A 22,497-nucleotide genomic window follows, 5' to 3' on the forward strand; every position below is an offset into this window, starting at 1 on the left:
AACATCGCCCTTAGCACCTGGGAGCCCCTCAAGGTCCAAGTCTCTTGCCAACCCTAAGGTGGCTCCCTTAACTAAGATATGTGCTTCCCTGCTCCCCTATCCAACCTTCCTTTATCCCATTCATCCCGTTTCCCCAAGTTCCCCCTATCCTCCCCTTCTCACTTTTCTCTCCCCATTTCCCCTTACTCCCCTCCCACCCCACCCCCAAGATCCCAATTTTTTGCCCGGCATTCTTCTGACCTACATCTTGTGGGTCCAGCTGATATCTCATTTTATCATTGGGTCTGTCTTCTCAAATCTCGCCCACATGCCATGGGGATGAACTTTTTATATTCCTGACACATGCTTGTATTTCTGAAAGTTCTCAGGCATCATTCTTTGGAATACTACTTTGCCTCCTCTCCTACTATCTCTCCAATTTCTCCTACAAACTCCAACTAAATGTATTACAGACTTCCACAGTCTCCTTAATGTCTTCCCATGTTGCTTGTGTGTTACTCAAAGTTCCATATTTATTGCATGTTGGACAACCACTTAGGTCTACTACATCATAAACATTATCTTGCTATGCTTAACCTGAGTTGGTTTGTTTTCAATTATTATAATTATAATACTTTTACGTTTTCTCTACACTATATTACAGATGGATAAACTAAGGTGAATCCCCCTGAACTATGTTCATTTACCTCTGAACAAAATAAGAAACATGAAACAATATCATAGTCTAAGTGCATTGCCATAAATTTATGCTACTTTAGAGACATAAAGAATACAGGGTATGGGATCCTGGGTATTCCTCTAATATACCATTTATTTATCAGTTCCTTCCCCACAATAGTTCAATATAGAGAGGTATCTGGCAATGAAGTAGGTCATATAGCCATTCTAATTATAGCCAATATATCTTTATTAGGCCGGTTTTCCAAATCTTTATTATATACTACATTAACCAAAGTTCTGGTAAATAAATAAATTTTAGTACCTAAAGAAGTATGAAAACAATTCTTTCAGTTTTAACCCCAGTGAAACATCAACTTTCCTGCTTTGCCATCACAGAATCCAAACAACCAACCGCCCAGAAATATCACAACAGTCCACTGTGGAAAATATACTATTTAACACGTTAAACGTGGATTCAGTGATAAGAGATAAGCAATCTGGGTATTGTTAGATACAATTTTACAGTGGTCCAAAGTGTTGCTTATAGGGATTTTAAGGTTCCTAAGATCTGGGAATATCTGGGAATTTTCTGTCTTAGTTAAGGCTTTCTTGCTGTGAAGTAGCTCTTATAAAAGTAGCATTTAATTGGCTGGCTTACAGTTCAGAGATTTAGTCCATTATTGTCATAGTTGAGAGCATGGTAGGATACAGAAAGACATGGCATTAGAAATTAGCTGAGTGTTTTACATCTGGATCATGGTCAGCAGAAAGAGAAAGTGACACTGGGCCTTGTTTGAACATTTGAAACCTCAAAGCCCACCCCCAGTGACACACTTCCTCCAACAAGGCTACACCTCCTTATCCCTGTCCAGTCACACCATTATGAGCTTGTGGGGATCATTTTCATTCAAGACACCACATCCTCTAAGAGAAAAATAATTTTTGATAGTCCGTAGGTATTGAACTATTAGCTCATCCTACGGTGGTATATACAATACCATTGACTGGGTAATTTGCTTACCTATATGTTTACTATTGTTAGTTTTTCCAATTAAGATCTTGTGTAACACAGAAACATTACATTCTTTATATAACCTAGGATGACCTTGAACTTCTGATCCCCCCCCCAACTCTGCTTCCTCAGTGCTTGAATTACTGCCAAATACCACACCACGCCTAGTCTATTCAGTGAGGGGGCACTAAGCCCAGTATTTCACACAAGCTAGGCAAGCACTCTACCAACTGAGTTACATCCTCAGTAAATTATAGAAATTTATTACTATAAATTAAAGTTCTGGAGACATGTAAATCCCAATGTCAGCTGATTTAATGTCTGGTAAAGACTCTACTCAAAGATGGTGTAAGACTTTAAGACAATCCTGAAGCCATTTTTGACAATTCTGAATCCTCTCAGCCTCTGTGCCATAGTTCTTCCCCTCCTCCCCTAGGAACCAAGGACCTAACAGCTACACTCGCGAACTCAGTTCCTGAACAATTACCCATATACGTATGCTTTGGTTCGGTCCCCTGGGCAACGGGGTCAAAATGACCTCTTACCTCATCTGATCTGGCAACAGCTCTCCAGTCAATTATTGGTAATAGCCCTTTCAAATAAGCCAGTCAGAATAGTCAAAGAACAACCCCCCTTGCTTCTGTGGCCCCTTTAAAAGTAGACTGTACCCGCTATTCGAGGTCCCTTGGCTTCCCGAATGCTGGGGGACCCTGTCATGACAGAATTAATAAAATCCTCATGCTTTTGCATCGGCTGTAATGTGTGAGATGGTCTCTGGGGGCGACTCCTTCTCGGTGTTTGGACGCCAGAGTCCAACAATGGCACCTCTTATTGTGTCCTAACATGACAAAATGATAGGGTACCCTCCTTCTATATTTTTTTATTAATACTAATTCCATTCAAGTGAGTTGAGCTTCAAGGGCTGGTGTTTATTTAAGATGTTACCTTTAATATTTGTAGCAATGAATATCAATATTGCAGCATTAAATCTCAACAGGAATTTTCAGAGAACACCAACATTCTCAGCATAGTCTAAATACTGATGATGCTTTACACTAATATACACAGTACTTGGCAGATCTATTTGGCATCTAGAAGTAGCATACCAGACTTACCTGTAGTATTCTGGATTCTGGAAGAGATAGAAATGGCTGGTGATGTTCTATGAGATCCAGAAGAAAGCATACTACCAGCAAGTCAGGCATGTGATTTGAGCGGAATTCGATTTCTAGCATGTGATTCTGACAACTCTGTGATACTAACACTCTCTATGGCACATCGAGTACATGAAGTCTTCAGTAAGTCCTAATAGATAAGTTCCTTTAGAGCCCATGGAGCATGGTCATGACATTTTATCACAGAATTATGCATTATTTCAAAGCAGCTGTCATCCGCTACTGAGACTGAGTGTGTGACAACACTACATTGTGTCACATATGACCAGAAAAGACTGCATGGCTGTTGTTGCACACACCAATTCATAAAAATCAGGTAAGCCTAGCTGCAGACTACCATAAGATCCAAGAGGCATGTGTCAGCTTGGAGGTGAAGACATCAAATGATGCAAGCGAGCCATTATGAATAAGTGATCAAGATCTTTAAGATGTGTCCATACTTCCACTCAGCTTATACTTATGAAGCTAATGAAGAAAGTCTCTATTAGCAACTAATAAAATTAATTACACTGTTATATGGATCAGTCAACCTTATTTTCCCTTGCACAGGTGAACCTGAAAGACAGTGGCAATGGAAAGTCCTCCCATTGGGCAAAGCTCCAGGCACTTACAAGTATATTCCTAGCTGTCTAGTTTGCCCACAGAGAAAAAATATCTACAGTAAGAATATGAATAAATTTGGGAAAGTTTAATTATCTCTTTCTGTTTCAAAGTCTGTTATAGGCAAAACATTGCTTGTAATAATTTTAGACATTTTGCCTTTTATTCTGAACAATGTGGGAAGCTTCTGTTCTGCATACAACAGTGGACCAGCTTGATCTGTATCAAGAACAAGAATGGGGAGGATGTTGCAGGGTTATCCAAATACACCAAAGGAGTCCCTTTGGTGTTTGAATTATAAAAATAGAAGTGGGAGCAGTAAGTGGTAAAATTCTATAAATACTTTGATGGTAAAATTAAAAAAAAATCAAGCTACTGGATTCCATTTTTAGTATCCCAAATTATCAAAGTCCCTTTATATCCTAATTCTAGCTCTTTCTTCCCACAAATTTATATATTCTATCCTCATTAGCATCCATTTGAATAAGCTGTAATGTAATGACCTGAAAGCCACATTAAATGCTGACTTTGAGCTTAAAACATTTTAATATTAAAGTTGGGTTATAAGAATCTAGCCAGTCCGTTTTAAAGAAATTACATTTTTCACCTTCATAGTTCCTTCCTTTCTTAGGAACTTTTCTGTTGCTATGGAAAAAAAAACTCTCTTTTAAAAAAAATGTAAGAAAGGATGAATTTATTGGGGAATAGGTTCCAGCGTATAGTCCCTCAAGTCAGGGACGTTGTCGGGTGGAGCGTTGGAGCAGTTGGAAAGGCTTTTGGTCCCATTGCACCTGCCAGCTCAGGCAATGTTGCTGCTCTCCTTTAGGGCGTTCATTCTCACCTCCATCAACCCAATCAGCATGATCTCTCACGAGCTAACCTGGTCTAAACAATCCCTCACAGGTGTACCCAGAGGATTCTCTCCCAGATGATTCTAGATCATGTCAAGTTGACAAGACAACACTAACCTTCCCATGTGCCACCTGTCCTTTGTCGTCAGCACTAACCTTCACATGTGCCACCTGTCCTGTGTAGTCAACATTGACCTTCCCAGGTGCCATCTGTCCTAGCTAGTCAGCACAACCTTCCCAGATGAAATCGGTCCTGACTAGTCAACAGGAGCCTTTCCAGAGGCCGTCTGTCCTGACTAGTAAACACTAACCTTCCTAGGTGCCATCTTTCCCAGCGGGTTTTATGTAGACTTTAGACAAGTCAGAGTCATCTGAAAGAAAGGAACCTCAATTGAGAGAAAAATGCCTGCATAGGATCCATCTGTAAGGCATTTTCTTAATTACTGATTGATGGAGTGGAGCGTAGCCCATTGTGGCTGGTGCTACCCCGGGACTGGTGGTGCTGGGTTCTCTAAGAAAGCAGGGTCAGCAAGCCATGGGGAGCATGCCAGTAAGCAGTACCCTTCATAACCCCTGCAGCAGCTCCTACTTCCAGGGCCCTTCCCTGGGTGAGTTCCTGATGATAAGCTGTTGAGTGAAATAAACCCTTTCCTTCTAAACTTGCTTTTTGTCATGGTGTTACATCACAGCAATAGTAACCCTATCTGAGACAGCGTCCCTCAAACTGCCTCAATCATTCCATATTAGGGAAGGCAACTTATTAATTAATAGAATTAATATGTAGCAGTCCTGACACCACCCATGTATCATGACTATGCTGTGAAAACTGGTCGTCATGACTGGGTCCATCACTGCGACCCCACAGTGGGTGGAAATGTAGGAGTAACCTTTCCTGACATATTTAAAACAGGCAGCCTCCTCAGTAGTGAAAAACTGCTTTCAGTTCTAGTTAAAGAATAATTTTACTTAATTGTTAGAGAAAGTAAGTTGTTTCACAGTTAACCATGACCAAAAACATATTCAGGTTAAACAAACAAACAAACAAACAAACAGAAATTTTATTTCCAATTTTTCAAGATCTCGGCTAGGTCATAAAGTTTATTACATTTCTGATACCAAAACAACTATAAACAGAGCATGCAAAGGGACTTACATTAAGTTAGAAATGGTATACATGATTTCCCATGGAAAGCCCTTGATGATTGACATCAAAAGGAGGAGAATTAATTTTCTTATTTTAGTCAAAGACATGGACTTATAAAAAGAACAAACTCAATTGTGCTCATACACCAAAGTACAAATATCCAGTGCTCACCGTTAACTAAAAAATGACAAATTTTATAGGTCCTAGAGCATCCACAGTCTAGCTTTCCTGGGCTGTGTGCTTGGGTCATGATTCTCTAGGGTGTTCAAATACTCAAATACAGAGATGTTAATTTTAAATTATCCTTCTCAAATAGATACAAACTGGAAAAAAGATAAAAGTGAAACAATCTTCTAAAATTTTGGAAATTATAGACAACACAGATATTATAGCAGTAAAGTCATTAAGCAAACTTCAAAGCATTGAAATCAAATTTTGTTATCACTTAAAGAGAAAAAAGATGAGAGAAGGAAAGAAATCAGAATATAAACACTATATGAAAGATCTCTAGCTGTGATTATTTATATAATGAAAATTCTCTCATGATTTATTATCTTGAGAAGTCTTATGTACTAAATCATCAAACAAGTTCTCTCAACTTATAAATTAATTATGAGATCAGAATTAAGTTCTGTGGAAAATCTGACCTATGAACAAAACCTAAGACTTCTCACTATTCTCTACTAGAAAAATCTCAATCTCCTGTGTATTTAATACATGGTAAGAAAACTTATAAAAATGTGTTTGACTTTAATTTTTACAGGCATGTAATGATAAGTACTATTCTACTATATATTCATTGAAACTTATTTTGGCTTATGCCAGATATATTTATATGACTTGTTACAATTATGGTGTCTTTCTCTTCCTATCAAATATTATGGCTGACTTAATGGTCTGCTACAATCCTAATAAGCATTTGTTCAAAACATCGTGGAAAATACAGTGCATAAAATACAAGGTGGATTATTAGAACCTGGGTGATGCTTTAGTCAGGAGCTCTTTCTTTCCAAAGTAGAAAGAAGAGGTCAGAAGAGGTTCTGTGACTCATATTGGCTTTGGCTGTTGAGACTTGACATTTATTTACAGTGTATTTATAAAACAAATTGAAAATGTGAGCTCACAGTTCCCAGGGAACCAGAGGAGAAACTTGGACATTTTAAGTCACTCTCAGATGTAATTAATTTTTCTTGACTCTTGGCAGAAATGATGATAACACTAGAAAAATGGGAAGAAAATTGCCAGAAAAAGGGTGAAAACTCAGTGAGAGTTTACACTTTTCAAACGGGATTTTATTCAATAATTGAAGTGTAAATTTATTTCAGATTGTTAAATGTTAGTAGTAAAAGTAAGAGACAAAACATATGTACATTAAATAAATATGTCTTAAACATCACAGAAACAGGACATGTGTATTTCAGGAATCACAATAGACAATTTAAATTTCACATCATGGGGCCTATCTTTGAGCCTTATGATCTAAAACCTTTTATGTTTGTTTTTGTCTTTGCCCTGACCCAGTCCAGATTCTTCTAGAGGCCATTGGGGGATAGTTGTTTTTCACCTAGAAGACTAGACTTTCTTTTCCATGGCAACTTTTATGTTCACTGTCCAAGTGGCTTCCATTGCATCTTGTTACTTTTGATGTTTTTCAGTTTTGAAGAGTTCTATACGTGAAGAAAAAGGTAAGAGGAATCCATCAGGAGGGTGTACTGGCTGCTTGCAAAGACTGTTTATAGGATTCCTGCATGCATATTTCATTTTGAGAAATAATGGGGAGGGGTCAAAGCAAAAAGAACCAAAAAGTAAAATAAAAGGAAATCATGTAAATTATTCAGAGACAAAGTAGACATTTATGAGACAGAAAATAATACTCTAGATTTATAACATGCTTGCAGTTGAAAGTCCCAGTTTTACATGCATTTTTCCCCATCATAACACATCCGTTTTAGGAGAATGTAAGGCAGGAAACTGAGGAAATAGTAAACTTGTAGCCAGCTCAGCTAGCCACAGCTGGAGAGGGACTGAAGCTATCTGTGATCTATAGTTGGGATTCTAGATGCAGTCTTCGTTGACTGTGATATTCAACCTGTAAGGCAGAACAGAAACAGAGTGTCATTCTAAGAGTAAAGAGGCACCTGTGAACATTAAAATGAAGCAAATGCTCCGTTCTCAAGCAACAGCCAAACTACCTCAAGCTCCAGTTACCATGTAAATAGATTCATTTTGGCACAGCATCCTACCGAACTCCAAAGAGAAGCAGACAGAGAGCTCTCTGCTCTCAGATTCGAGGCTTCATTCCTTCCCACTATGGTGCTGTGAGTTGTGAGAGATAGGACGAGTAGCATCAAATAAGCAAACAGAACCCAAAAAGAGCAAGTAGGGAGTGCTGCACTAAAATGGTCAAGAGTTACCCAAATCTGAAACTTCTCTGACTTGCTTGTGCCTGGATTGTAGGTACCAGAGATCTGAAAATTAATGACTAGGTCTGCACAGAACCCTCCTAATCTCATCATCGTATGAGGTCTCTTTTTCCTCCTCGCTTCCTTTTTCTTCCTATTCCTTCTTTTGTTTCTTCCCTTTCCTCTTTCTCTCCTACTTCCTGCCTTTCTTTTCCTTTCTGCCTATTCCTTTTTTTTCCTTTCCATTCTTAAAATCCCTTTCTGTCATTACCTAATTTTATGGGATTATTTCTTCATCTTTAAAGATAAGAAGGAGTGAGATACAATAATACCAATTGTACAGGGTTAAAATTAAATGAGTTACTATCAAGAGCCTGAAACTGTCTCCTCATTGTTACCAATTTTTATAATGTGAGAGAAATATAAAGACAAAACCTACAGTTTTCTGACTTTCTAAGGAGGACACAATCTGATTGGGAAAGGGGAGGATTTCACATTAGAAAGTTAAACAGTTTCTCTACAAATCATGTTCCTTCCCATAAGGGGTTAATATCTCCATCCAGTGCTGCCATGGACTGGTGGATGATGCCATGCTAGGTGTCTTCAGGCAGAATGAGCAAAGGTCCTATGTTGTCTTGGATTTTTTTTTATTTCTTATAAATTATAGTCCCCAGCAGCAGCCGTTAGATTTTTTGATCTTTCTCAAATCACAATAGCAGCGTACCACCCAGGGTAAAACATGCATTAAAATAAAGTTTTCAGCCTGCAAGCCCAGATTTAATTTCTGCTCCCAACACCACCTTTCAGACATTATCTACAAAAGGGGATAACAGCATTTCTCCCTCACAGTGTTTCTATTCTTGGCGGTGGAAAAAAATAAATTTAAATAATTATACCATAGAAAGAATGGAGGATGTAGACTTAGGCCTGAGCCCTGAGAATACAACTAAGGGCTGCATGTCTTGACAAAACTTTGCATTTTATTTCCTTGTTAGTGAATGTGTTTTGATGATAATTACTGAGACACAGAATTGAGAAATATCAAATGAAATAATGTATCTCAAGTGATTTGTAAAATATGTAACACAACAGAAAGGTCACCTGCTATTATAGTCCTATCCTCACATAAAAGGATTACAGGCCTGCAGTGGGAGAATTCAGCCTGTCATCTCTCTCCTGTCTATAAACTGATTTACAGTAGTACATAGTAAAGCAGAAAAGTGGAAGATGAGGATATTAGAATAATTATATTATCTCAAACTAAAACAATGGCTATAAGCCAGATTCATTTTAAAGGAGACTTTCTAGGTCACTTCGACAGTCTGATCTTGTTCGTTCTTGCTCCTGCTCGCCACTCTGGTGACCACTCCAGTGGACAGAGCCAAGTTCACCATGAAGAGAAGTTTGTTCCTATTATACTCTCACTTGTAAAAAATCTGAAAGTAGACAGGAACCATTTTTTTTCTGACAATTGCTTAGATTTTAGAATGCAAATTGATATGAAAACCTTTACTTTGAGGCATTTATCATCCATTCTTTTGGAAATACCACAAGTTTAATACAAAGGTGATTGTTTTTACATTGAATTGCAGATCCGCTGAACCAATTACTTAGTTGATATGATTAACTGAGGAATTTGGAATCACACAGAGAAGTTCCTCGGAGATTAAAACAAATCATTCATCATTTGAACAGACATAAATGGAGTTTTATTTCATTTTTCTTTCTAAAAAGAATAAGCTAAGCAAATGACCTTCACTAGAAGGAATACACATCTCCAAAACTAACCTGCCACTCCAGCTTAAAAAATAAAAATATCACCATGAAGTCAACTGTTTGAGAAGATTAAAATGAAGGAAAATCTCTATTTTTACCTATTTTGTAGACATCAAGCTGCAATATAACTAAAACTGATTTAAATTATTTTATAAAATTGGTATTTCCTAAAACATTAGTGAATCAAGACTACAGAAATCCCACTATCCTTGAGAACCAAGAGACAGATTCCTAATACTAAGTCTGAGACTGAGCTGCTAAACTGTGAGCCAGCATCTTTTAGGGAGGAGTCTCACAACGCCCTCAGTCACTTTTGAGTCCTCTATGGGATAACTTCTGAACATTTTCAACTGGGTTTTCATCCATGTTTCAGTGATGTGCCAACTGTTTGCTTTCCCTTCTTCGGCACATTTTGAAATTTAGCTATGGGCTAAGATCAAGTACCAAATAACACGTGTGAACAGCTGCCACCCTTCTCTCGTTTGTGGTGATTAATTCATAGTTGGTTATTTTTCAGAGCTAGAGCTAAGCCTTAGGTTTCTGTTCTTGGAGAATATTTTTACCTTTTTAAAATATAATGTTTGAGAGTTGCCACACATTGTCTATAAAGTACAGAAAAGCAATCTGAAGGGCATTTCTTTGTTCAAGGAATATTGAGAGTTCACCACACACCCAATAGTTTCTTAGTGTATAAAATTATAACAAGATGGAAATGTTAAAAAAAAATCCTGTAATCATGGTACCCATCTGTGGTGCAGGAGGATAATAATCAAAATTTAAAAGGAAAGCATATGCTACTTTATCTGAAAGAAAGAGGCAGAGTCAGCTAAAAGTTTATCATTTCAGGCAAGATGGTTATAGAAGAGACCACTAAAATAGCTCAAGGCTGGTCTACAGGAGGGAATAGGGAGGATCATCATAATTTTGGGATAAAGTGTATGACTGGAATTCCTCTTGGGACTTTGAGAAGTAGGAATCCAATGGAACTTGAACAAAGAGATGGGTAAAAATAGGATATTCTCGGGGTTTCTTGGACTGACTTAGCATTCAGTAGGTTGCACCTGCCTATTATATTGAGAGCAAGCATCTGGGAACAATGGTAGAAGAAGAAGAGTTAGTTAGCCGATTTAAGAATCCTGGTCATCATTGTGATAGTACGTGCCTGCAATTCCAGCCCTCAGTAGACACAGGCTGGAATTCAAGTCTTGAACCTCTGAGTTCAAGGTCAGTCTGGACAATCTAGTAAGACACTATTTAAGACGGAAAAAGTTCTGAAACAATGGTTGATAATAGCAGATATTTGAATTAACATGAAAGCACTAGTTATGGAAGAGAAAAAGGCATATCCTATAGACTAAAGATAAACCAATAGAATTTGCTGATGCAGTAGGCATGATAGGTGAGAATAAGAAAAATACTCTTCTGTTTCTCTTCTGTATCACTGTTTAAAATGTGGTTCCTAAACATCTCCTATATCAGAATCACAAGAAAAACATGCTTAAGTGGATTATTGGTATAACCAAGAGCCAATAATTTTTTTCTAGTGCACAAATAAGAGTACATTTTCTCTATAGGGCTAGATAGTAAACATCTGTTACAGCCACTCAACTTTGCTCCCTTAGCACCAAAACCTCCATAGACCACATATAAAGGTATCAATGTAGCTATGTCCTAATACAATGCTACATATAAGTATTGAAATTTAAATTTCATATTATTTTTTCCATACCAGAAAATACTATCTTGTCTTTCCTTTTTAAGGACTTAGAAGTAAGAACAAACATTTGTTAACTTCTGAGCTATACAGAAATAGGCATTAGGATATATCACCCACAGGTCATAGTTTCCAATTCTGCTCTCCAAAATAGGTGCCCCACATCTAAATTTCAATGTTCGCATAAGTGATTTCTTTGTGTGCAAGAGTATTCTTGTGATATAGGAATTTATATCCCAATTTAAAACTTAGAGGCAACATCACAAGTCATGACATTGAGGTAGAGTTCACTCTTAGGTCTTTCTGGTTGCAAAGTCAGCTCACTTGCCACAACACATCCCACTACGAAAAGACCGGTTTTGTTAGTAGTTCATGATCTTGTGGAGACATAGACTAAGGAGAAGGTAAAGTAAAAGAAACAGTAAAAGATCACTCTGTCCAGAAAGCTGTTGTTTCTTCTCCGTGCAGTACATTGTGCTGCTCTTTTAATTACCAGTCAGCTGACGAGAAATCCCATCGGTGAAGGCTGACGAGTGAAGTTCTCTACAAAGAACAAGCACTGCAGAAAATAAATTAATCTCTAGGGAAGAAGAGGGGCAAGCTTGTCAGTGCTCACCAACTGCTAATGGAAAATGATAATTCAAAATTTGTCAAACGATGCGTGACTATAAACTATGTAGTTTATATAGAATATGATGAGAAGAGGTTGAAGGCTTAAAGCATAAAAAGGATAAGGATAAACCTAGTTATCCTTGTTTGATCGGTACATGTGTGAACATGCTGAAAGACCACACCGTACCTATGATGACGTAGAGAAGACTTTGTTAGACAAGTAAAAATAGAATTCTTTTTAGCATATAACCCAACAATAATAGAAACCAGATGTTGGTTGTCAGTTTTAAGTTATCTAACCATTTTAAATGATAGGTTTTCTAGTTTGGGGATTAAATACTCTTACTGAGCTTAGATAACTGTTGAACAGCACTGAACCATAGTGTTGGTATTTCATTAAAATTGAGAAACAAAGATATGTTTCATCAGAAGAGGAGTGGATGAGGTGGGGCAGAGGAGAGGTTGGCAGGGAGTGGCCAAGAGGAGAAGAGGAAGAGAAACTGTGGTTGGGATGTAAAATAAATAAATATAAAAATATGTTTAATGATGTTAATATCTGAAGACATAGTATAACAAAGTTGTCAATCAAGGTGTTAAATACAAAATCCCTAATTTATCTAGTTCTTAAAATAATCCTTATAAGGGACTCATTTGTGCCATATTTCTCATCATGCAAGTGAAACTTAGTTTAGGTTACACATTTAAGCCAAACCAATGCCCATACAAACACTTCTTTAGATTCTTTCTTATCCAGTCTTTATTGTCAGAGTTCCACCTTGGCCTTAGAGGAGAACTTTCCCATAGGGTTTCATTCTTTTCAGCTGTTTTTTTAGTCCACCTACCGAAGTGAGAATTCAATGTAAAGAACAACCCAAATGAGTCTTACTCTGTAAAAGAAGACTGCTCATTTGTTCCCAGCCGCCCAGACCCAAATCATCACACAGAAACTGTATTAATTACGAAACTGCTTGGCCTAGTAGCTCAGAATTTTTATTAATTAACTCTTACATCTTGACTTAACCCATATTTACTAATCTCTGTATTGGTATGAGGCTGTGGCTTACTGATAAGGATCTGGCGTCTGTCTCCTTCAGCAGCTACATGCATCCTTTTGACTCTACCTATTCTCTCTATATATCTCTGTTTGGATTGCCCGCCTGACTTTACTCTGCTAAGCCATTGGCCAAAATAGCTTCTTTATTAAACAATAGTAATAAAGCATGCAGAGAAGAATCCCACATCATTATTCTGATATGGGACTCTTTGGGGCCTACTACCTCAATGTTCTATCAATAGAGGGTGTTGCATCATAATCGCTCAAAACATGGGCATGAAGCTTGTCTTCAAGGTTGGAGAAGAAAGTGAAACTTGGAGACCGGAAATAACTTGTGCACATGCTGTTTATTTAGGTTTGGGCAGGGCTTAGACTAGAAAGCAAGGCACTTGTGTTTTGTTTTCTGGCTTTGTACTTTTCTCCTTGGTTAGTGGTCTAATTTATAAAGGGCAATTAATGACAGATTTCGTCCAACCATTTGGGATAATTCAAGGAACATAGCTGAGGAATCTAAAGGAAAAAATTACATTAAAGATCATGAATCAAGAAAGCATAACCTTTATTTAATCGGCAACATCTATGCATTCCACGAAGATTTCAGCTTCCAGGGGGACACACAAGGAAGAAAGAAGAAATAGGTCCCTGTGCATCCAGGGAATTTACCAGAAGCAATCATAGCAATTAATATGGAACGAAGATAATAACAAGTTCCTCTTCCCAAGTTAATATTAATCTTCTTATCCTGAATGTCTTTGCTCTGGGTCCAAAGAGGCCTCCTTTTCCATAGTCAGAACAGCTACATGCAATGATTGACAGATGCAGAGAGTACAGCAAACTGCCCCAACTCAGGGCACCTCATGCCCATTCGAGAGCTCCCTGAGATATACCCTGACATCTTTGTAGTGATTATATCAGGATTCATCTTCTCCCACTGCCCAAGCCTGAGTCTGTCACTCTGCCTTGAGTGTTTTTCCTGAGAACACTCCCCAATCAATTTGCATTGTGCAAATCAGCTCAGGGATTTGGATGGGCAAAAAAACCTGTTTAATGCAAACGTTTCCACTTAACACCTGTCAGCTACTTAAAATAGCTCTCAAGCTGATTAAACAGCAGAGCACTGTGCTCTTGTTTAGCCACCACTGCCAAGGAGGAAGAGGACAACATCGGGGATCCAGTTAACATCATCATAGCAATGTTTCTTATACTCAGGAACTAGTGACGGAGCTAAGGAGGGTTTCTCATCCCATCCCTTGTCCATAGCTATAAAAATCCAAAGATGGCCCAATTCTCAAAGGAACAATAACTAAGCCTCAATGCCTACAGCAGCCACAACATCAGGACTTCTCAGAGGTCCTGTTGGAAAATAAAGTTTTCTTAGAAATCAACTCATGGGGTCAGTAGTTTCTTGTAGCACTGACATAGTTGGAGTTTACTGTGTATTAAATTAATTTTGACCTCCTTTATTGAATGAGCTCTTCAGCATTGCCTATGGGGTAGAGTACATATGGACCCAATTTGACAAATACAGAGGATTTAGCAAATTGCTCATGGCACACTGCGAGTAAGTGGAGCAGCAAGTTTTTAAATCCAGCAGTCAGCACTAAGACTGCAGAGGTCTGAACTTTACCCTCACACCATACACACATGGTACTTTCAGAGAGCTATGCTCTTATTTATAGACAAAACATGCAGAGTTAACGATGATGTTGCTGAAAGATGATGAGAGAATCACCAAGCTACTAGAGTAAATTACGGGCCCACAGAAGGTCATCTAGGAGGTCCACAAAGCACTCTCAGCAGCATCTTAGAAAAAAGAGCTAGAGCTGGCAATACTGTCCAGAGTCAGTTTCTCTGAGTCTGACTATAGTGGGTTCTATTGCTATTGCATAGTTCCTGTTTGGCTACGTAGAAAAAACCTTCTAATTGTTTACAATGACTATCTAACTCGATAATATACTCTATCATCAGATATATATATATATCAGTAAAGGCTCAATTTCCTGTATCTGATGAACAAAGCTAGGTATCCTGGAGACACAAAATGAGAATAGTTCTAAGACTTGAGTGGTGAGGCAGAAGGATCGTAAGTTCAAGGTCAGCTAGGCTATGTGGCAATACCCTGTCTCAAAGAAAGAAGAAAAAGGAGTAGGGAAAGTGACTTAGAAGGGACCTCATTTGCTCCTCCTGAACTCAGAAGAGGTTACTGTATATTCAGAGAAAAGCAATCTACACAGGGTGAGTGTGAGTCCAATTGGCCAGTTTGTTTTTAAATAAGGGTATGTATACTGTATGAAATAAAACAAAATTGGCCAAGTTTCCTTCGTCGTCTACTTTCCCTTTTTATTTTTATGTATAGAACTGTCACACCATGATAGTACATACTGAAGATTCCAACTTGGTTGTCTTTGAAGGTGGAAAAGCAAATAAGAATACTCTGTGGACACGATAGTGGGTAATTTTCAAACTAATGCATGTTGAAATTGACCCCTAAAAGGAAATTTCACTTTAGTCTGTTGAAGGAAGCTAGGACGTCTCACTTGCCTAGACCTATCATTTTAATCCAAGGCTCTTTTTGTCCTCAAAGCCATCATTTATGAGCACAGTGTAAGACTGGGTGCTTCCCTGGCTTATGAAATACTCTGCATTATTCACTCAGGGCACAGCTGGGGCAACCGCTGTACTGTCCCAGAAACGCACACGCTGGGAAGATTAGATACCCAAGTTCCCTGTGATTGAAACAAAAAACTTTGATCTCAGGAATTGTGTTATCTGGTACTTTGTAGGATCCATAATCTTAAAGAAAAAAATAGTTTCCAATGAATTAATAATGGCTTGAGTCCCAACCCGCTACACCAATTTTCACTGCAGTGGTTGTGTCTTTTATAGTCACACTTGATTAGTGTTTGAAATATGGAGGAAATGCAATATGCATGGCTTTCAAAGCCCTTTACAGAATTTCATTTTATCACTCAGAGAGAGTCAATGAAAACGTAATAAGAAAAGCTCTATGGGATATTTTTATAGAAGTGTCAGAAGCCAGTAAGCTAACTACTTGAAAGAACTCAGATAGTACAGACAGGGTTGGGAGCAGAAACACTTCAGAGACTTTAGATCCAGTATTTTGTCTTTTATATGTCCTTGGAGAAAAAAAAAAATCATATGCACTACAATATCAAATAAGGAAGGGAGGGAGGAACAAACCATATGCTTAAGAATAATTAATTTCAATTTTCCTATGAACTAAATGCGAAGTTTTGAAGATAAGTGTCATAGGAACTGAGCTGATTTGCTGTGTCTAAAAAATTGCCAAAAAAGGAGAAAATCCTCATTTCCCTTGCAAAGACATGCCAGAGTCCCACCATATGGAAGTGAGTCTGGTTACTTAGTTGATTATGATTAGTCCCGCACAACTTTATTTGATCTTGTTTTGCCTTCAGCAGAGATGGAAAATACCACATCACCTTCCCTACAAACTAAACCACCATAATTCAAGACTGCATTTGATTAGTAATATAATTTTTAATATTTTTACTAATTCTTTGTGACTTTATAGTATGTATTTTACCACATTTGCCCACAATTCATTCCTTTAATTCTTTCCAGATCATCTCTACATTCCTACTCACTCCAAATTGATGTCTTTTTCTTTTTTTCCATTTCTAAATTTATTTTCAGAGTAACCTATTGACTCCAATTTGTGCTGTGCATTTAGTCCTGGGTATGGAACCGTCCAGTGGAGGATAGGGTGGTCGATCTACCAGAAGCTATACCCTTAAAGAAAACTAATTCTTCCTCCTCCAGAAGTTATCATCTGTCCAAGGCTCCATGAACCTCTTACACTGCATGCTAAACTGAAGATGAGCTTGGTCCTTGTGCAGCTCTTGTACAGACAGCAACCACCACTGTGAGTTTACAAGCACAGTCACACTGTCATGTCCAGAAGACACTTGCTCTGATCCTTTTCAACCTCTGGGTCTCACCATCCTTAATCTCCATGATGATCCCCGAGCTTCCTAACAAAAGACATGGATATCTCATTTGTGTCTGAGTCCTCCTCGGTCACTTCTTTTCTGCATGTTGACTATGAGTCTGTGTTTAGCCATCATACACTGAATGAAGAAACTTCTCTGTGGTAAGGTCTGAGCATTGGTTGAAATTCAGTTACCATCAGCTCTTTCAACCCCCCCAAAAAAAACTTTCTTATTCATCTAGTAAAAATATAGAATATTGTGATTGGGGCTAGGGAGATGGCTGTCAGAAAATTTTCTTCTGCAAGGCATGAGGACCTGAGTTTAGAGTCTGGGCAGCCACATAGAAAGGCAGGAACATTGATGTGCTTCAGTAACTCCAGGGTTGAAGGCAGCAGAGACAGGAAGGTCCCTGGCTAGCCAGCCAGCCTGGATGAATTGATGAGATCCAGGTTCAGAGAGAGGCCCTGCCTCATAAAGTTGGAGAACTCCAAGAACTTTTTAGTGCTTGAGTACTTGAGTGTTGTTCTCATAGAGGACTCAGGTTCTCTCAGTACCTATAGGATGAATATAATTCTCTGTACTTCCAATCTCTGGAGATCTGACTCTTTCTTCTAGCCTTCCAGATTCTGAATGCATGTGATACACAGATAAACATGCAGGCAAAACCCATTTACATAAAATAAAAAGATATGTCTTGAAAAAGAAAAATAAAGAAAAGCCCCAAGGAAGATCCGCAGCATTGGCCTCTGATTTCTACACATGGGCTGTGTATTCCAAACAATATGGAAGCAAGAAATTCTGCATCGTCCCCTTGTCAGGTAGGTAGGTAACAATAGTGGATGGCTTAACTGACCTGCAATCACCTTGTTGCTTGCTACTCCAGTGGCCCCTGCTTGTTCTTCTGCCTCTCCACATCAACCAGATCATTTCGAAAACCCACTGGTATTCTTGAATCCAGGCCACCTTGAGCTGGGCGAAGTTTCTTGACTCTATCTGCATGGTGACTCTGAAATGGCAAGCACATGTAAATTATCAGCCCCAAATAAATGCCTGTTAGAGAAATGACAAGGGTAAACATTTATGATATGGCTGAAAGAGAAGTCTCTATACACCAAATCAAGCTATAAATTATGTTTATTGATATAGTTTAGGAATCTAGGTGTGAGAGTTCTGAGGTAGTCAAATGATTAGAATAAAAAGGTTGCTTAGCTTGGGGTTTTGTGGGAATTCTAACAGTGAGAGCGGGGACACTCTTACCCAGTTGTTATCTTGATAATCAAGCAACACAGTACTCTGTCATTTATTACATAATTAAAAATCAATTCTGCATTAGTTTTATTCTTCTTTAAAATTGATTTTTATTTTAAAAATTTATATGTACAAGTGCTTTGTCTGTATGTATGTGTGTATATCACCTGCATGCCTGGTACCCACGGAGACCAGAAGATGGCACTGGATCCCCTAGAGCTAGAGTTACAGACAGTTGTGAGAGTCTACATGGGTACTAGGAATCAAACCGAGGTTCTCTGCAAGAGCAACACCTTCTTTTCACCACTAAACCATATCTCCAGCCCCATTTATCTCTATGCTTTATTTAGAAGAAAATTTAATATCTGCTCTAAATTTATATGTATTTTAGTCAGTAGTTTGAAATTTTGACAAAGTCATTTGTCCAATTTAAGGATAATGACTCATCATAGTGATTAATTATTAAGGCACACATCAATGGTCCCCTGTAACACACATAGGATATATCATAATGTTTGACATTATACTGACACATTGTATACTTCAAAAGATACATCAGTTATGATCCCACACTCAAAGCCTAAGGGGGAAATTAAACTTTAGACCTTAGCTTCATAATCAAATCTAGACAAGAAACTTAAGAGTTTGAATGTGGTTATGAAATATTAGCAGATTTGTAGTTAAAATTACCCAGCCAAATTTGGCCATTTACACTAGCAAATTTAGCGCCAAGGACAACACATTGAGTTTTTCTCTAAAGTTCCTCATACATATTATGTATAGAATTTAACACATTAAATCTTGGTTTTATAGAACAAAAGGCTTATGAATCTTGGGAAGTATATATAAAGAAATGAGAGGCCAGTATGATGACCTGATTCACCCAAGTTAACAAAGAAAAATTGGTGCAGCTATAACTCCTGGCCACCACCACCATAATATTTATGTCATTCTGTAATTCATTTGTCCTGTCTGTCTGCACAGAATAGTGACCTCACTGAAGGTTACATATCATTGTGTCCTTGTTATCAATGTCCATTGCATGCAATTATACCAGGCCCTATTGCTTTAACTTTTCACATACCCACATGGCTTCCTTTTGAATCAACAGGATATTGACACATCTGGAGGGTGAACAATCCACACTATTGTTTATTTTCTCAGGTCTGCATTCCCATGAAGTGATGAGAACATATGTAGCATAGCATGAGGGAAGCTGACCATGAGATGCCGTTTACCAAGGGTACCAGTTGTGTAAGCTGAGGTGAAGCACATCTATAGGAGTCCAGTTTAGACCAAGAGAAACCAGATCAAGCAGCCTCAACCCCGCAGCTTCATGAACCAATTAAATGTGATTTGAACTGTATGCCCTGAGCATTTTCCAGCTAGTCAAGGAACATCGTGTGGTGATGACTGTTTCATCCTAAAAATCTATCCCAGACACTGTTGTGTGGCAAAGCAAATATATGACAGCCTCAGACTGTCAAATACAACGTCTCAATATGTTTATGTAGAGGATTAAAATAATGCGGCGAGTCATTTATAGATAATTCTCAAGTCCTTTTTCTAAAATCAAAGGATGGAAGCTTGGTAATACTGCCAGGGATTTCTCAAAGGACCATTTGAGTTTTGATAGTAAATGCAACTATTTAGCATCATACGGCTTACATTCAATTCACTCACAAGCTACAAAATATACACTCATGGCATATTATGAAATTTTAAATCTGTGTCAAGGCAGTATCATCACACAGTTTTTGAAACGATGAAGATTCAATATCTGCATAGCCTCTTGATTTATAATTACATGCTTTTGGAAAATATATTAATGCCAAGATAGATGTTAAATCATAGTTTCTCAGTAGTGAAAAATAAACTAGATTAATAGAAAAAATAGTTTAATGACTTTCTTCATACCAAATTCAACTGGTAATTTGAAAACATAGAGGGACGCCTGGGATGACAGTGGATAAAGGCACTTGTTGCCAAACGTGATGACCTGGGTTTGGTCCCTGGGATCCACAAGTTTTATTGGACGACTTTACATTTGACTCATTCACAAACCATAAACAACTAAGAAAACTGAACTCTGTTCCTCTGGCCTCCATGTGTGCACTGTGTATATTCCATTCCCGCTCCTTCTCTGGTACCCATACAATACAAAATGAAACAAAACATATCTCCAATGCTTTAAGCAAACGAATAAATAAAAATGATGGTGAGAATCTAGCAGTTTGTGAAAAATTATGAATAATATACTATACTCCAATGATGGAGGACAGTCTTCTGTTTTGCGTTAATTTCATTGGTTAAATAAAGAGACTGCCTTGGCCCTTTAATAGGACTTAAAATTAGGTAGGCGGAGTAGACAGAACAGAATGCTGGGAGAAAGAAGCCCAGTCAGCAGTTGCCATGATTCTCCCACTCCAGACAGACGCAAGTTAAGATCTTCCCTGGTAAGCCACCTAGTCGGCTACACAGATTATGAGAAATGGGTTAGATCAATATGTAAGAGCTAGCGAATAAGAGGCTGGAACTAATGGGCCAGGAAATGTTTAAAAGAATATAGTTTCCGTGTAATTATTTCGGGGCATAAGCTAGCCATATGGGCGGCCAGGTGCCAGGGATGCAGCCCGGCTGCTCCTAATACAAGACTCCAAATTCTAAAGAAGAAACTTTAGACATTCTTAATTTGAGACATTTGTCAGGAAGTCACAGCACATAAAAATAGTCACCTGATCATGATGGTCTAGTGTTTATAAAAAAAAAAAAACCACCTGCATTTCTTGATGCAAACAGTTGTAGAAGCAAATATTTTAGAAACACAATAGCATTTCACAAATTAATAACTTTCTACTGAAAGAACTTCCTAAATAAAGTCTCCTCTAGTAGAGCCCTGTGGGGTTTTCCAAGGCTTTACTTTACTCATAACTAGGTCCTGACCCCAGTCCCCAACCTCAAACAAAGGAGCTGCATGTCCCATAAGTCACTAACCCAATCCCATCTTCTCATCCCTTTTTCCTGAGTTCGTATTATCAGGAGTCTGGGTTCCCATATCTTAAATTACAATTTATTTTCTGCTACAATAAAATTCCCACAGTGATTTCTCCATTGCCCAGTTGCCATCTGTCAGCTTTCAGTTCTCTCATTTCCCAAGTCCCCTCTTATGGTTCTCAAATGCTTCTACTCTGAATTTCCCTTTCGCTTCACGGATCACAGACTTCACTCTGCTACATATTCAGCTTTCATTTAGAGCACAGCTTCTATCTTCGTGTGTTGACTAGAAGGGCCACTGGAGACCCACTTACTCTGTAAATGGTGATAGCTGTATTCCAGTTATCCCTGGGTTGATGGTCCACTTCCCCTGAATTCTGGGCACCGCATCCTTACTTCCTACTGCTTTTGTGCTTACCATCTCGTTATATACTATATCTCTTATTGTTGCTATTACTTGTCTGCTAACCTGTGGTTAACACGAATCCTGGACTGATGTTGTCTCATCCAGTCTTAGTGTGGAGAAAATTCTGAGTAATAGTCACATCTAGGAAAACTCCTCGTTTAACATCCCAACTGTATCTCTACGTTAAAATCAAACTTTTCTCTGCCTCAGGCATTCACTTTATCCATCAAATATGTATTTCAAATTCTGAACTTTTAAGCTTGCTAATTATTGTAGTTATTAAAGATATGATTATATATTATCCTATATATCTCTAATTCAATACCCACTGGTCTACAAGTGAAAATTATGGTCATGTTAGGTAAAGTGAGAATCAAGAACTGAGTGTGAACACCGAACCTTGGGCTTTGAGAGAATTGCCTGATAACTGACATAAAATGGGGTCGCTGGTTGGCACTGCTTGGATATCAAACCTTTGAACTGAAGGTGGAAACTGATAAAATTTGTGCAAAGAGTTGGTGAACTGGCACAGATTTGGAATGTCATGCATCCGGTCTGTGTTACAACTCTTTGTTACACAATCAAAAGAAATAATTTGTTCTGAGGGATTTCCAATGAACTGGTCATAAAAAATCCTGACCAATGATATTAAAGGACCATTGCATTACTTTTGATGCTATTCTTCTTATGCTTTAAACACAAATTCTTAGTTTTAATTGTGTATGTGTCAGCAGGTTGTATATCCATGCCATAATATCGGGGGACAGAAGGGAACACCCTGATTAGACATCTTACTTTGTAAAAGAACAATCCTTTCCAAACTGATTTGTTTTTTTAAAAAAAAAATCAGCTCCTCAATGTTCCTAAAACAGTGCTCT

The 22,497-nt window shown here is 38.1% G+C and overlaps 1 protein-coding gene across 1 annotated transcript in view; it reads right to left on the reverse strand.

The window, feature by feature from the left end:
* Window positions 1-5,383: 5,383 nt before the first annotated feature.
* The window catches only part of Themis (thymocyte selection associated), a 170,578-nt gene continuing 153,464 nt past the window's right edge, over window positions 5,384-22,497 (reverse strand). Inside the window, exons 5-6 of the mRNA XM_050138243.1 lie at window positions 17,825-17,977; window positions 5,384-7,531 (exon numbers count right to left, since the gene is read on the reverse strand). Of these exons, the coding sequence (XP_049994200.1) occupies window positions 17,846-17,977 (132 nt within the window). The 3' untranslated portion in view covers window positions 5,384-7,531; window positions 17,825-17,845. The remainder of the gene's footprint in view (window positions 7,532-17,824; window positions 17,978-22,497) is intronic.

The sequence above is a fragment of the Alexandromys fortis genome, unplaced genomic scaffold (assembly GCF_014885135.2).
Source record: "Alexandromys fortis isolate MF-2015 unplaced genomic scaffold, M_Fortis_MF-2015_v1.1 scaffold_14, whole genome shotgun sequence".
Taxonomy (NCBI): domain Eukaryota; kingdom Metazoa; phylum Chordata; class Mammalia; order Rodentia; family Cricetidae; genus Alexandromys; species Alexandromys fortis.